This window comes from Sturnira hondurensis, unplaced genomic scaffold (assembly GCF_014824575.4).
Source record: "Sturnira hondurensis isolate 20B ecotype Veracruz unplaced genomic scaffold, ASM1482457v3 Scaffold0002597, whole genome shotgun sequence".
Taxonomy (NCBI): domain Eukaryota; kingdom Metazoa; phylum Chordata; class Mammalia; order Chiroptera; family Phyllostomidae; genus Sturnira; species Sturnira hondurensis.
Genome location: NW_028075228.1, coordinates 13,726 through 29,976, shown reverse-complemented (window position 1 = coordinate 29,976; position 16,251 = coordinate 13,726). Strand labels below are relative to the sequence as shown.

Genomic DNA, 16,251 nt, shown 5'->3' with positions numbered 1-16,251 from the left:
TCAGTGGATTGAGCGAGGGCCTGCAAACCAGACGATCGCGGTTCGATTCCCAGTCAGAGCACATGCCTGGGTTGCAGGCCAGTTCCCGGCAGGGGATGCAACCATACATTGATGTTTCTCTTCCTCTCTCCTTCCCTTCCCCTCTAAAGATAAATTAATAAAATATTTTATTTAAAAAAATAGCCTCTTCAAAAAATGGTGTTGGGAGAGCTGGACAGCTACATGCAAAAAAATGAAACTTGACCAACTTACACCATACACAAAAATATATTCAAGGTGGGTAAAAGACTTAAATGTAAGTTGTGACACCATAAGAGTTCTTTAGGAGAACATAGGCAGCAAAATCTCAGATATTCCATAGAGCAATATTTTCACTCATATGTTCCCTAGAGCAAGGGATATAAAGGAAACAATAAATAAATGGGATCTCATCAAAATTAAAAGCTTCTGCACAGCTAAAGAAAACATCATTAAAATGAAAAGAGAACCAACTATAGGGGAAAACATATTCACCAATGATACCTCAGACAACAATTTGATTTCCAAAATATATAAAGAACTCAGACAACTCCACTCTAAGAAGACAAGCATCCCACTTGAAAAATGGGCAAAGTACTTGATCAGACCTTCTCCAAGGAGGACATACAGAGGGCTCAGAGACATATGAAAAGATGCTCAGCATCACTAGCCATCAGAGAGATGCAAATTAAAACCACAGTGAGATACCACTTCACACCTGTCAGAATGGCCATCATAAACAAATCAACAAACAACAAGTGTTGGAAAGGTTGTGGCGAAAATGGGACCCTAGTGCACTGTTTGTGGGCTTGCAGACTGGTGCAACCACTACGGAAAACAGAATGGAGTTTCCTCACAAAACTAAAAATGAAACTGCCTTTTGACTCAGCAATTCCACTGCTAGGATTATATCAGAAGAACCCTGAAACACCAATCCAAAAGAACCTATGCACCCCAATGTTCATAGCAGCAGTTTACAATAGTCAAGTGCTAGAAGGAAGCGAAGTGCCCATCAGTAAATGAATGGATCAAAAAACTATGGTACCTTTCCACGATGGGATTCTAAGCAACAGAAAGAAGGAAGGAGCTCCTACCCTTTGTGACAGCATTATGCTAAGTGAAATAAGCCAGGCGGTGAAAGAGAAATACCATATGATCTCACCTTTAACTAGAACCTAATCAACACAACAAACAAACAAGCAAAATATAACCAACGACTAGAAACTGGGAACAAGTTGACAGTAACCAGAAGGGAGAGGGGAGGGGATAACGAGGGAAAAGGGTGAAGGGTTCACAGGAACAATTATAAAGGTCACATGGACAATAATAAGGGAGGGTGGAAATGGGAGCGAGGTGGGGAAGGCTAAGGTGGTGGGGAAGGGTGGGGAGAAAAGGCAGAAAACTGTACTTGAACAATAAAAATCAAAAGTACTAAAAATAATAAATTAAAAAATAAATATTTTTAAGTGGGGGAAAACAAGTAAAATATCATTGGCAAAAATTTCAAATATATTTGTTGCATGTGTTAAGGCCTTGAAAAAATAGCCAAGTATAACAGTTTGGAGAATATCAGGGTAAATAAGAACAAAGCATGGGTGTGTATATGCATAAAGAGATATGGATATGATATGGACAGGGATATAGATGTCGACACATGCATCTTTTTTTTTAGATTTTATTTATTTATTTATCTTTAGAAGGGAAGGAGAGAGGGAGAGAAACATCAATGTATGGTTGCCTTTTGTGCGCCCCCTGCTGGGAGTTGGCCTGCAGGGAACTGGACTACAACCCAGGCATGTGCCCTGACTGGGAATCGAACCGCGATCCTCTGGTTCGCAGGCCCGCACTCAATCCACTGAGCTACACCAGCCAGGGCCTGACACATGCATCTTTGACATGAATGCAGTGAGAAGCCAGCCACATCCCAGCCATATATGTAGTTTTACCAAACAGAGCACTCAAAATGTTAAAGAAAATTTATAAGGAATCATTTGTCAATGAAAATCTTTAAACTGTTTTTTATATAAAGTGGCATTATGAGTATTGTATTCAAAAAAGGTATTTTGCTTCACATGTGAAGAATCAACAAAATACGAATTGCAATAAAATGCTTATCTCAAAAAAAGATTATATATTTCAGAATAAAAAAAACAGGTAAGAAAATATGTAAGACAGTCAAAACCATGATGTTAGTATTTTTTGTTAGGAAATCTAAGTATTTAGTATTTTAAGTATTTGTAAGATATAAGATAAATTGGCCTTATCAAGTAACAGGCCAATTTTACACATATAATTTCAATTTAAAATGTAGAATCCAGTTAATGACTAAGGTTCACTTTTCAGTTGAAATCTTACTAGTTATATACACTATTTGGAACAAATAATGGATTATAAGATTTGCCACATTTATACGTTTGTCATTTTAGACTCATAAAACTTTATGTTAAGTACTGAGGAGAGACTGTTCTGGTAACACCCTATGTAGTTCATAAATAGAAAAAAATCTTACACTCAATTTACAAGCATAGTTTGAAAGCGTCAAGGAAATTAAATTGTTATAAAAGCCCTTTTTAAAAGAGATTGCTGAAACCGTTTAGACTCTGCCATAATCACCACTGGTTACTAAAACTATGCTCAACCCTGCCTGTACATCTAAATCAGACAGAACTAGAGGCAGATATAGACATATGACTTGTTTCTTAATCATTCTGCCCAAGTTACAGATCTGATACCCTATTACTCCCCAGAACTTCAACATGTATTTCCTAAAAACATTGTTAAACAACCATTGTAAAATCATCAAAATCAGGAAACTGACACTATTATTGCCTAATCCAAAACCTTATTTGAAATGTACCCATTGTTCCGCTAATCAATTTGTTTCAGTTTTTAATGTTTTTTTTCTAATTCCTGATTCAATCTATAAATTGCGGTTCGTTAGGATTTTCCTTAAGTCCCTGTTAGAAATACATATGCAATGAAAATGACATTGGGGTTTGCTTTAAAATACATCAATACAAAAAAAGTTGAGTGAGGAGATACATGAAAAGCACTATATTGGTAATAACTGTTGAAGCAGGTGTTGGGTCCAAGATGGAGATTCTCTATACCTTGCTCTCTGCTTCCTTTGTTTGAAATTTTCCAGGATAAGCCCTGGCTGGTGTGGCTCAGTGGGTTGAGCATCCGCCTGCAAACCCAAAGGTCACTGATTCCATTCCCAGACAGGGCACATGCATAGGCTGTGGGTCACGTGCCCAGTTGAGGGCCTGGGAGAAACAACCAGTTGGTGTCATATCCATGTTTCTCTCCCTCTCTCCCTCCCTTCCCCTCTCTAGAAATGAGTAAATAAAATATTTTAAAAATGTATTCCATGATAAAACATAAATTAACTAAATACAAAAATATTTTATATGTGAGCCTTGCTGCTAGAAAAGTGGAAATAACAGCTCTTATCTGTCTCTGTGCAATAGTTTTTAGCTCCGATGTAACTTAGCTCACTTGTGCTCTAATATGAGCTCATTTAGTGCTCCCAAAACTTTAAGTCTCTTAATCTCACGTTACAGATACAGGGAATAAGACTCAGATGTCCAATCGCTCGGTCTAAGTAAATAGAACGAGAAGTTCCAACCCGTTTAGCTGCGCCCTCACACTCTCTGCAGTATCAATCCTGGCGTGAGGAGATCCGAGAGGGAGGGAGGGAGGGAGGAGAAAATGTACTTGCCCCAGGCTGGTATCTCCACAAACACAAACCCCAAAATATATTTCCTGGAACTGGAACTTGGACCAATGGAAATTCCGAACTGAGTAACAGACGAAGGCCTCAACCATTTGGTGCGGGGGTGGGATTACAGCAGCTTCTCCACTGACCTATTCGGGCCGCCGTTTCTCCGGGCTCCACCCCACTCTGGCGAGGGCCACAGGGCTTTTGTAGCGCACCCGGGGTGTGGCCAGGGATTCCAGGGAGGGAAGGCCGCTGTATGTCCTTGGGCGGAGAGGATAGGTGACTCAGGCCGAAGAGGACTCAGAATGAGGGCCTTGAAGGTGAGGGTCCACATGCGCTGGGCCGGGACCCCCAGCCCGAAAGCCATTACCCCAATACGAGAGTCCCTAAACATCCCGGGATCTTGGGGCTTGTAATGAGCCCCTTTCAGGGTTCCAGTCCTCCTCCTCAACAGTCTGGGACACCCCTCTCACCTCCCTAACATGGGGGCCCCTACATGGCCCATAACTCTGGGTTTGAACGGCTTCCCTTCGTCCAGGGCACCAGTCGGGACCCAGGCACTGGGAATGCAACACCCTTTCCCTTGCTGAAACCCCATGGAGTACCCCGGATCCAGTCACATTTCCGGGACCTGGACTCCTCTCGTTAATTCAAGAAACCCTCCCCAACAACAGCATCGCGGGACTTGGACCCGCAGGTCATTAGTCTCCCTTTTGGGACCGCCCCTCTACCAGCTCCTTCTAGACGACTTGATAAACTCCAAGTACAGCCCTTTAGGCACGAGTCCCCTTCTGGGTCTTTCTTGACAGAACACCCTCCCCCACTCGTGCTGGCAATTCTGATCTTGCCTTTGGGAAGCTCCCAAAGCAGAGTAATAGTCTGGTTCCCCTGACCAGACTCACCTTGAGACGCTTCTCCAGGTGCCTCTAACACCCACCCATCAATCCCCCCCCCCCCCCCGCCCCAGGTTTCCCAGGCATTGATTCGCTCCTTCAGTTCAACAGCCCGGAACCGCTTGGAGAACCGAGTGGCTGAGAAACAGAAACTCTTCCAGGTAGTCAGAGTGGAAGGGGAAGGGGAAGGCCGGGAGCCGGAAGTTCGAGCGTGAGGGAGGCTGTGGGGGGTACCCTCGTTGCAACCAACACTCCTTTCCTATTGGACGGCCCCAACCTCAGGCGGACAATGACCTCCCGGTGCACCTGAAGGGCGGGGGAACTGACAGCATTCTCTACCGACTCACCATGGCGCTGTGTCTTGGAGGTGAGTGCAGAGCTGGACTCAGCCTCAGCTGCACGAGGCGGGCTCTAGCTGGAGTGAAGGGGGCTAGTTCTGGGACTGGGGTTTAGAGGGGGGATTGAGCTGTGAGGTGGCCAGGTTTGGGGACAGTACTGGAATGCAGACTAACAAATAGGAGGGAGCTCCCTGGGCTTGTGCTTCTGTCCCTAGACGGGCCCTGGCGCCCTGACACCCTGACGTGCTGGGTGAAAACCCAGGGCCTGGTCTGGATCAAGGACCAGGGATTCCCCACCTGAAATGCAGTTTTGGGATGGAACTTGACCCATAAACTGGGGACTGGCATACAGATTGGAGACTGGCAAGTCTGCAGAGGGGCATAAAAGCCTAAGATAGGGTTCAGGGAAGCAATTAGGGTCTCATGTATCCCCCCACACTCCCTTCCTAGGCACCGTCTACAGTCTGTATTGTCTTGGCTGGGCTTCCTTCCCCCATAAGAAGTGAGACCAAGAAGCCTTCAGGACCTGAAGAGACATCAATAAATGTGCTGGTTTCTTGGGGAACCCAGCCCAGCTCTGGCCTCTGTGTGTGCCCCTCTATCCATCTTCCCACTAACAAGCAATTGCCATCCTATGGACTGCCCACTGCCCCTTGCCCCAGCCTTTAGTCCCTCATTCTAGACCACATCTATTCTTAGGATGTCACTGTTTCTTAGCCTTTCCATAGGGGTTGAGGACTCCAAATGATGCCTCTGGGCTGCCCCTCAGGCTGGTATCCTCAAGTGGGACAGAGTTATATATCCTGTGATAGCAGCCTCTCTCCCTGGAGGCCCACAGGGTGGGAAGGAAGATATTGAGTATGGTCATGACAAAACAGGCTGAGGCAAGTAAGGACAAACTCACTCATGCACTGATGAGAGTGGGACAAACATGAGCTTGGGGGACAGAACCAGGGGTGGCAGTGACACTTCCCACCAGCCCCATTCTTGCAGCAGGAGCAGAAAGTTCCCAGGTCTCTGGGTCCCAGTCTGTTTCCACAGAATCTGTGAGGCATCATAGAAAGAATGAGGCTACAGCTCAACTGGAATCCAGTATGAGAAAGGCATGCAGACCCAACCTTGGGGATAGACACAAAGACCCACAAAACCACCCCTACTCCACCATCAGGACCTAGACAGGACCTGAGCCAACCCTTCCACTCTCAGAACAGGAGGCACATCTCAGCAGCAACTGGGGTAAATTTATTTCCTACACGGCCTGGCAGGCTGGGAGCAGAATACAAAGGCACTGGAGCATGTGGGCCTGTTATCGCCTGGAGTTCAGCCGCCTGGGTAATTAACTGAACAGGTGTGCCAGGGTGCACAGGGACAGGGTGATCCTCCCAGAACTTAGAGAAGGGCCCTTGGGGAATGGAAGCAACACAACTTGGCACAGATATATGAGAAAGGTCATGGATAGGGTGAGAAATGTGTGTGCAGAAAGTGGAGGACGCATGGGACAGGGTGTGTTAGAATGTCTTAGAGCCAAGGTAACTTGGGGCATGGCGTGTTGGGACACGTTGGGCCCTAGCTGTTCTCTGAGAAGCAAGATGCCAATGGCTGGGAGAAAGGAAAAGCTGGTGAGTCAACACGCCCCACAAAGACATGAGTACAGACAGGATTGGCCCTGGGAGAGACCAAAAAGTCCAAGGTGACCCCTACAGCAAGGTGATGGGGGAAGAGGTCTGGGGTTCCCATTCAGGAATACATAGTCAGCTGCAGCCACTGGGGAGAGAAGGACACAAAGTGAGGAGGACGGGAATTAGGAATACCAGCAGCCCTCTGCCCTCACCCAGGGGTTGTTGCAGAAATAGGAGGGAAGGAGCCCACTGCAGGGCTATAGGGGAGGGGTCCCTCCCTAGAAACCCACATTCCACAATGGGAGTTCTTACCTCCTGGATGTTCACCTGAATTTGTCCAGTGCCATCTTTGTCAAGAGATTTGAAGGCACCTAGAGAAAGGAAGAGTGAGGGTGACAAGCAGTTGGCTTTTAGGATAAAAATATACTAATATATGGAATGACGATGATAATGGCTAGTACTTTATTGAGTTCTTTGTGTCAAGCACTATATAAAGTGCTTTGAATGTATTAACTCATTTAATCCAATTCTGTGAGATAAGTGTCATTTTAAAATTTGGCACAGGGAAGTGATGTGCTGCAGGTCACACAGTGAGAAAGTGAGGAAATTAGGATTGAAACCCAGGCTGTTACCCACTTCAATAATAATGGCCTCCAAAGTGGGTGGAGGTGGAAGAGGGTATGGGGAGATAGATGGTAATGGAAAAAATACAATGAAAAAATGTTAAATAAATAATGCCCTCTACATTACCCTCTGCCCAGGTCTCACCCTCCTACCAACCTCTAAACCCTCCAGTTCTAGCCTAAAGACTATTGGAAACTGAGGCTCTGCAGGCTCCACTTCCCACCTTACAGTCTGGTAGGGTTCCTACTCCTGCCGTGAAACTCCACTCTATGCTCCCCACCCACAGCTAAACCTGGGCAAACTGGTACCCAAACTACCTCTGCTTCCCCTCTTTCTCTCTGCACTTAGATACCATCCTCAGATGTTCACATACCTGGTCTCCTGATACTGCACTGACTGCAGTTACTATTGACCCTCTTGCTGGTAAATCCAATGGGCATTTCTTAGGCTTTCTCATATGTGACTTTCAGCATCACCTGCCCTATTGTGCACTCCCACCTTCCCCTCACATCCATGACATACCTGTCCCTTTGCTTCTTCCTAAATCTTAATGTACTGTCCCCCCAGGTCTTTGGACAGCTGAGAAATCATAGCCAAACCTGCTCCTGCACCCTGCCCCAGAACCTGCTGTAGGTCTCAATTGCTTCCCTTAGTGTCTGAGCACCCCACTGACATCGGCATTCAAAGCTCTACATACGTGCTCACTGACCGACCTTCCCTTCACTCAACTGTCTCAGGTCCAAGTTCAAATTCTGGCTTTGCAACTTCCTTGCTGAGTGACTGTGAGCAAGCAATTTTGCCCCCTAGAAGCCTAGGTACCTCCTCCATAAAATAGGAACAGTAATTTCTACTTCTCAGAGCCATCTTAAGAATTCATTGAGTTAATGTTCAAAACAGTCTTCCAGATCCAGACCCTGCTGATTTCCCCTCACAGCCTTATATAACACCATCCCGCCCCCTGTTCAGCATGCTGAACAGGGATGTGAGTCCAACAAAAAATACCAAAAGTGCATTTTTTCCCCTGTCTAGGCCTTCACACAGGCTGTTCCCACTGCAACACTCATCTTCACTCTTACCCTAAGGCTCATATGTGCCTTACTCCAGGAAGCCCTCCTTGACTCAGGCTGCCTCTTAAGTTTGAAGACCTTAGAGCTTCCCCAGTCACAAATCTAAACCCACTATGCCCCGAGTTTCCCCTGACAGCCCCCATCACTCTGCCCTGAGCTTTCCCTACCCTAGCGGTAACAATTCGTTGTAGTCTCTGGTGATTTGCCTTTCCTCCACTGGACTGTGAATGATTTGAGGGTAGGATCTGTGGCTGTGTTCAACCATTGCTGTGCCTTTACCACTGCCCACCTCAGGCTCAAAGACTTTGGCCAATGGAAGCGGAACAAATAAAATCCCCACCCAGGAAGACAGCGAGGGTATCACTCACGGAACATGGCATCCAGCCTGACCAGGCAGCTGATGAAGTTGTCAAAGTCCATGTTCCCTCCCTCATCAGAGTAACGTCGGATGATCATGTTGTAGAGATGTTCATTTAGATGGAATCCTGACAATAGTTTAATCTTTCAGGTGTGGGGGCCACATAGCCCAACCCACTCCCAGCCCCGGGATTCAGGCTCAGACCAGCTTGGTGGGGGCTGCCTCACCAATCCCACCCCTGCCAGCCCTACCTGCTGCCTCAAAGGCCCCCGGGAGTTCACTGCTGCCAATGGTCCCTGAATGGTCAACATCAAACTGTTTATATATGGCCTGTGGGAACAGGGAGAACAGAGATCAACTAAGCATCAGGAGGCACAGCATCTTCATGGCTTAAGAGTCTTCATGCAAGGATTGTCATAGGTCACCACACACCTGCCACTTTTTGATATTGTTCCACAAATACTTGAATTCCTCAAAACCCAGCTTGCCTGTTGTGTCACTCTGGCATACGGATGTTAAGAGTAGCTTTTCAAAATGAGTGCATTGCACACCCCATCACGTGGGGATGACAAGAGCCACGCAGGGAAACATGGGCTAAAACCCCAGTTCCTGTCTCATCCTAGTCATGTCACCTTGGGTGTGGTGCTATTTCTCATTTTATCCATACATACTTACTTTGTTTTTTTCCCCCCAAGATTTATCTATTTATTTATTTTTAGAGAGAGGGGAAGGGAAGGAGAAAGAGAGGAACATCAATGTGTGGTTACTTCTCACATGCCCCCTACTAGGAACCCAGCCCCCAACCCATGTGCCCTGACTGGGCATCAAACCAACAGCCCTTTGTTTCACAGGCCTGTGCTCAATCCACTGAGCTACACCATCCAGGGTCTATGTTTCTTTTCTTAATTGATTTTAGAGAGAGGAAGGGAGAGAGAAAAACTGATTTTATTGTTCCACTTATTCACACATTCCTTGGTTGTTTCTTGTATGTGCCCTGATCTGTATAACTTTGGCTATCAGGACAATGCTATAACCCACTGAACTACTGGGCCAGGGTCACTTTATGTTACTAAATGGTAAGGACTCTGTTTAAACATAACCATGTGGAATTAATAATAAACTTTTCCAAACTACAAATTTCTCACCAGAAAATAGTTGCTAATTCCTCATTTATTCTTGTCTCTCTTTTTTTTAATCCTCACCCAAGAACATATTCAATGACCTTAGGGAGGGAGAAAAACATCAATGGTTGCCTCCCATATGTGCCCTGACTGAGGACCAAACCCACAACCTAGGGATGTGCCCTTACCCGGATTCAAACCCGTGACCTTTTGGTGTATAGGACAATGCTTGAACTACTGAGCCACGCTGATCAGGGTGCTAATTCCTCATTCATAAAATCCTTGATAGTACAAGTAATTTGATTTCCTAAATGTTAGGACATGTAAAAAACAAGAGCAACTTGGAGCTCTAAGAGAATGAGGTGACAGCAGTCAGTACCTGCTGGGTTTGTGATCAGAGCAGAATGAGATATTAGCAGAAAGCCCTTAGCTCAGGAACTGGCACTTGATAAATTCTCAATAACAATGACAGCTAAGACCTACCAGATTACCTAGTACACATTAGAAAGTTCTAAGCTTCTCAGGAATACCACTTTTCTCACTAAAGCCTCAAGATACCAGCTCCACCAGGGTTATTTCTAAATCAGAGACAAAAGCAGATTCAGAACTGAAAAATCTACCTGTGTAAGATCATAGTAATAGCTAATGTGTACAGACTGTGCTAAACCTTTGGCATGTGACTGCATTGTGGTATCACCATCATCATTCAGCCCATTTTACAGATGGACAAATTGAAGCACAGAGGAGCTTAGTAACCTTGCTAAGGCACAGACCCAGAATTGTTTTTTTTTAAGATTTTATTTATTTATCTTTAGAGAGGAAGGGAAGGAGAGACGGAGAGAAATATCAATGTATGGTTGCCTCTCGTGAGTCCCCTGCTGGGAACTGGCTCACAACCCAGGCATGTGCCCTGACTGGGAATCAAATCATGATCGTGTGGATTGCAGGCCCAAGCTCAGTCCATTGAGCTACACCAGCCAGGGCTCAGACCCAGAATTGTTTAAACCTGTGCCACACATGTATGTCGTCACATGACAGGAGTGTATATATATGCATCTCCACTGACCTATGTCCTAAGTGTGGATGTACCTAAAATTAGCTAATGACTGGCCCATGTGCAAATAGATATGCCATCACATACCTTCATGTATATGGGTATGCCCTTGTGTTTATATATGTGCTCATGGGCATATCTATGGCAGTTATAACCTTGGGTTCTCAAATCCAAAAGACCTGGAGTCCAAATTCCTATCCTGCCACTATTCTTTATTTATAACCGGACAAATAACTGACTTTCTGTCTCAGTTTCTTTACTTATAGAATGGAATAATTGTATATATCTAACAGGATGGCTGTGAAGTACATGTAAGTGCCAGCTATGACAGCTGATATTATTATTGATTACCCCATGTCCACAGGTGGGTATGTGTTATAATGTAGTCCTGTCCACATCTGTGGGTATGAAAGCTGTACCCTGGCTCCCGCTCTCAAAATTTCCTTCTTCACCCAAGACCTCCCCTAAACTGTCCACAAGGATACATCCATCACGGCCACCATGCTGCGACATGTGTCAATACCAAAACCATCAGTCTTCAGATCAGGGTCTGTGGGGGACAGATTGAAAGTCAGACACCAGAGGTCACAGCTACCCCAGCTGCCATACCTCTAAACCTGCCCTGTGTGTTGTTGACCCCAGTCACTCACGTCGGGTCACGACCTTGTTGAGAATGTTCATGAGTTCTGTTGCACTGACCTCCATGTCCTGCAGAAAAGTTTGGGGTGGATCAGCATGACTGAAAGGGGCCTGGGTGTGTCATGAAGGAGGATAGGAACTTTGGGATTGCCATTGTTGAGTGTGTGTGTGTGTGCAAGGGCCACCCAAGGAAAAGTAGGGAAGTTAGGACAGGTCTGGGGACCCCAGGTTACTTACATCTCCAGCCAGCTGGGCAAAGAGCCTCCGGAATTGCCGGACCTCCTCACTCTCATTTGCTTCAATGTTGGAGTAATGAGTTCGTGGGGGCTGCAAAGGGAGGAAATCTCAGGAAAGGTAGGGGAGGGCTAGTACAGACCTAAGTGGTAAGGTCAGAGTGGACTGGGTAGCTGAGTGATCAAAGGAATGAGAGGTGCTCAGTGAATAGGAGGTGAGTAATAGCTAAGTTTGAGGACATGACAAGGGACAGACTTAATGAGAAGGATCTTATAAGATGGAGAAGAGGTAGGGTTTCTCCAAAGTGACAAGGAGGTGTGCTGAAAAAGGCCTCAGAGTGAGAAGAAAGGTACCAGGTTGTGGAGGGCATCTTACCGGGGGTTCTGGGTTGTACTGAGCAGCGGCTTCACTGGAGGAAAACAGGGGAATTAGCACCAGGGAGCAAGGCCTTCAATGGGCAGCCCTAGCTCCCACACCCCAACATCCCCCAAACCCCAGCCTGACACCCTCCCTACCTGTTCCCTCTGCCAGCCTTATCTGTCCTTGTCCTCACCTCTCCCTATTCTTGCTGCCCTGGTTGCGCCCACGAGGAAACTCAGAGATCTGACCTCAAGGTAGGCTCCACTCCTACCAGAGCACACCTGCCCAATGGATCTTCCTCAACAGATCCATCCAGCCCCTTCCAAGGCTCACTTCATAAAAGCTCTGCCCCAGCTCCTCCAGGACCCTAACTCCTCAGATCCCATCCTAGGAACTTATTTCATTGCTAGGGCTTCCTAATACTTGTGTCTTCCCAGCACCCCACTCAGATCCATTAGTTTCTAATGGATCTCCCTAATGGATCTTGCCCCTTGTAGGGATCATAGCTCAGTGGTCAAGACTATTCAGGCTCCTAATTAGGCAACCTGTCCTACCTCCACCAAGACATTTTTCTATTTTGATCCAGCCAGTTCCAGGCCAGGCTGAGCCCCCCCAAGACAATTTCTCCTATCTCAGTAGATGTCAGCCCCTTCTGGACACACCTTCTCATTGACCCACCTAGGACAGCCCCACCAGGCTCGTAAGACAAGCCTTGCCCCAGTGAAGTAACAGCCAGCCTCACTGACTCCGCCCCCTTAACGTTCGTGTCCAGGTTAGCGGAAGCCGGTAGGGTCCAGCCTCAGTAAGCACCACCTCCCAAAACCCATCAACAGATCCAACAGATCGCAACCCACTAGGTAAAGCCCCACCCCCATGAACTGCAGTCAACCTCACTAGGGCCCGCCCCCTCACGGCCGGCTTCCCAGCCCAGGGCCGGCCCGGCCCGGCCTAATTAAGGCTCCAGGTCAGTCTCCAGGTTACCCCATTCTATCCTTGCGGGACAAATCTCCAACGCAAGGCCCCGCCCCCTCTGGCCCCGCCTTACCTGATCGCGCTAATGACCCCGCCCAGGATGCGCATGGCAGTTCCGCCGCCGGCCCCGGCGCCGCCGCCTCCTCCTCCTCCTCCGCCGCCGCCGCCCCCTCCACTGATCAGGCCTCCGAGCACATTACCAAGACCACCCCCCAGACCCCCGCCTCCCCCGCCACTGCCGCCTTTCAAGAACGAGTTAACCAGGAACATGGTTGCGACTCAAGATGCCTAAGGGGAAAAAAAGGACTTAGGTGACCGCCTCATCCCGTGCCCGCCTCCTCCCCATAAAAAGAATTTCCTGCACTTGGACTTGGGAGATTATAAGGCTAGGGCTTGAAGAGTCCATTCTGGACGGGGTCCGAGCTTCTGGGGAGGGCAGTTCTCGGGTGGATGCGATAGAGACGATCAGGTTTGAAGCCCCTTCCGGATTCAAAGGATCCCTCCCCATCAGGCTTGAGTCGATACATAGACATCATTAAGAGTGGGCTTCTCGGGGACCCCGAATAGTATAAGGCATCCTTTATGTGTTTGGGCGCTGGAATCTGAGCCCAAAGCTCCAGAACTGGACTGTGGGTCTTGTGTGGGGGATCAGATTCTCGGCCTAGAGACTCCCGGGACAGGGTTTTGGAAATCCGGAATGTGGGTTTGGAAGTTTAGATACTCCTAGCAGCCAGATTACCCTGTCACTGCTGGGTTTGTGGGCTCCGGTCTGAGATCGGGGGTGTAGGACCCGGGCCTGGGACAACGGAGTTCCCCATTAGAGTTGGGAGCACGCATCTAGGATCGTAGTTGTGAAAATTCCCCCACCCCGGGCATAATTTGGGAGGTACATAATTGTACCTCCCAAATCCGTGGGCTCGTATTTTAGATCCTGAGACAGGGTGGAGGGGTGTCAGGGGCGGCATAATGGAGACGGAATAGATCTGGAGGTTCGAATCTGAGACCGTAAGGCTGGGGCCCCTGAAGCTGGGACTTCAGGGTTTCGTCGGCCCTGGGGCCGTAAGGGCCGGGATTATGGAATACAAGGGTAGACTGGCCAGGGTGCTCACCACCTCTCTCACAAATCCGCAGATCCGTTCGTTCAGGCGGCTCCCGGGCCTCTGGCTGCGTCCGGCTCTGTAGGGCGGGGCCCGTGACTCAAGCCTCTTGGACCTGGTTAGCCTCCGAGGGGCCGCCGGCCGGCGTCCGCGCGGTCCTATAGCCGACCTTAAAATGCGCCTGCGCATGTGAGCTCAGCCTAGCTAATAGGTCAAGGCCGGTGAGGGTGTGCTCAGCAAAGCTTGTTTCCGGCGCTACGACTGAAGCCCTGTCACTGATTTCATTGGTCCGAGGTCTTCCCCACACCTTTCTAACCCGGGTGAAGACCTATCGAGACAGGAACCCCAAGGTGACCCCGTAGGTTGTGTGAATTTCTTCCCCGAAGCCGGTTTCCGCCTGGCTACGGATGAATTTTTAGGTCCGCGAGAAACAGGAGTCTTGGCTCTTGGCCCTTATCCGGGCCTGGTCGTGGCAGCATCTGGAGATTCCGAGTTTTATTTGGCTCACAGTCGGGGGACAAGTGCCCGCCTTCCTGGCGGGGTCTGAGGCTAGACTAGACTTCCCTGGACCTTGCAGCTGCAGTATGGCGGTCAAACTAGATAGGACTTTGCCGCCTGCGAAGGTTGACTTGTGCCTCCTCCACCCGCACTCCTTTACACTCTGAATCAGTATCACCAGAAGTATTTTTCCTGGACCATCCCAAAGTCCTCTCTAAAGAGGTCCTAGACACAGTAAGAGTCCACTGGCTAAGGTCTGGTTGAGTGATGTGCAGAAAATGCAGAAACTGGGAGAAAGTAGGACGACTCCAGCTGCCTTCCGAGGATTTTCTCTTGCTCTCTGGTTCCAGTTTCCAACCTATACCCACAAAGTTCTTTTTCAGGCTTTTCAGATGAAGCTAAAGATAGCTTCCAAGCAGGTTGACTTCTCTGGCTCTTAGCCTCTCCTCTGGAGACTGGCTAGGCTTGAGTTTGAATCCTGGCTCTGCCCCTTAATAACTGTGGCGTATCAAAACAGTGACTTGAAATTTCTGAGCGATGATCTTTTAATTCGTAAAGTGGGAGCAAAGATCCCTATTTCTCCCTCACTAAACCCCTATTATAATTGATTGTACCTATTCTCTGTGCATATCCATGTAGTTCCCTACTCCTGGAGCCCACGTGGATTCCTTGGGTGGTTGACTCTTACCCATTCTTACATAATACCGATAACAACTCCTAAACACTTTAGGCATATCAGCTCATATACTTATGTAAACTGACTCTGAGGTTAAACTCCCTAGCTTGTTCTCTTAACCACCACCCTAATACATTGATTCTTCAATAATATAATTAATATGACAATAGCTCAGATAACAAGATCAAAATAGATAAAACCCATAGTCACTACTAATGCTACCTGAGGGCTTCCTGGGGCCAGGGCAAGGAACTACTACACAAGACTTGGTCACCCTGGCTGGTGTAGCTCAGTGGACTGAGCGCAGGCCTGCGAACCACCCAATCTCGGTTCAATTCCCAGTCAGGGCACATGCCTGGGTTGCAGGCCAGTTCCTGGCAGGGGACTCAGGAGAGGCAGCCATGCATTGGTACTTCTCTCCTTCTTTCCTTCCCTTCCCCTCTAAAGATAAATAAATAGCCCTGGCTGGCGTAGCTCAGTGGATTGAGCTCGGGCCTGCGAACGATACGAATGTGGTTCGATTCCCAGCCCAGTCAGGGCACATGCCTGGGTTGCGGGCCAGTTCCCAGCAGGCGACTCACAGGAGGCAACCATACATTGATGTTTCTCTCCTTCTCTCCTTCCCTTCCTCTCTAAAGATAAATAAATAAAATCTTTAAAAAAAATAAAAATAAAAAAATAAAGATAAATAAATAAAATCTTTAAAAAAAAGACTTAGCCCTGGCTGGTGTAGCTCAGTGGATTGAGCGCGGACCTGCGAACCAGGCGATCGCGGTTGGATTCCCAGTCAGGGCACATGCCTGGGTTGCAGGCCAGTTCCCTGCAGGCCAACTCCCTGCAGGGGACACACGAAAGGCAACCATACATTGATGTTTCTCTCCCTCTTTCCTTCCCTTCCCCTCTGAAGATAAATAAATAAAATATTAAAAAAAAAAGACTTGTCTATGAAGCAATAACTAACA

The 16,251-nt window shown here is 47.7% G+C and overlaps 2 protein-coding genes across 6 annotated transcripts; one reads left to right on the top strand and one right to left on the bottom strand.

Moving 5' to 3' along the window:
* The first annotated feature begins 3,943 nt into the window (after positions 1-3,943).
* On the top strand, positions 3,944-5,552 carry COX7A1 (cytochrome c oxidase subunit 7A1). Of its 2 annotated transcripts, XM_037040087.1 has the most exons (4): positions 3,950-4,059; positions 4,707-4,793; positions 4,915-4,999; positions 5,421-5,552. In XM_037040087.1, exons 1-4 carry the CDS (start codon positions 4,045-4,047, stop codon positions 5,474-5,476), a joined length of 243 nt encoding a protein of 80 aa, XP_036895982.1. In that variant the 5' UTR covers positions 3,950-4,044; the 3' UTR covers positions 5,477-5,552. The 2 variants fall into 2 exon arrangements, with proteins under 2 accessions (XP_036895981.1, XP_036895982.1); XM_037040086.1 differs by lacking the exon at positions 5,421-5,552 and having other exon boundaries at positions 3,944-4,059; positions 4,915-5,100.
* A 639-nt stretch (positions 5,553-6,191) lies between these two features.
* On the bottom strand, positions 6,192-14,262 carry CAPNS1 (calpain small subunit 1). 4 transcript variants are annotated; one of them, XM_037040083.1, is made up of 11 exons: positions 13,550-14,262; positions 13,092-13,306; positions 12,062-12,095; positions 11,690-11,779; positions 11,464-11,521; positions 11,299-11,363; positions 9,071-9,139; positions 8,890-8,968; positions 8,649-8,765; positions 6,902-6,960; positions 6,192-6,734 (listed from the first exon to the last, which is right to left on the bottom strand). In XM_037040083.1, exons 2-11 carry the CDS (start codon positions 13,286-13,288, stop codon positions 6,708-6,710), a joined length of 795 nt encoding a protein of 264 aa, XP_036895978.1. In that variant the 5' UTR covers positions 13,289-13,306; positions 13,550-14,262; the 3' UTR covers positions 6,192-6,707. The 4 variants fall into 4 exon arrangements, with proteins under 4 accessions (XP_036895978.1, XP_036895979.1, XP_036895980.1 ...); XM_037040084.1 differs by having other exon boundaries at positions 14,128-14,262; XM_037040085.1 differs by having other exon boundaries at positions 14,131-14,262.
* Positions 14,263-16,251: the final 1,989 nt, after the last annotated feature.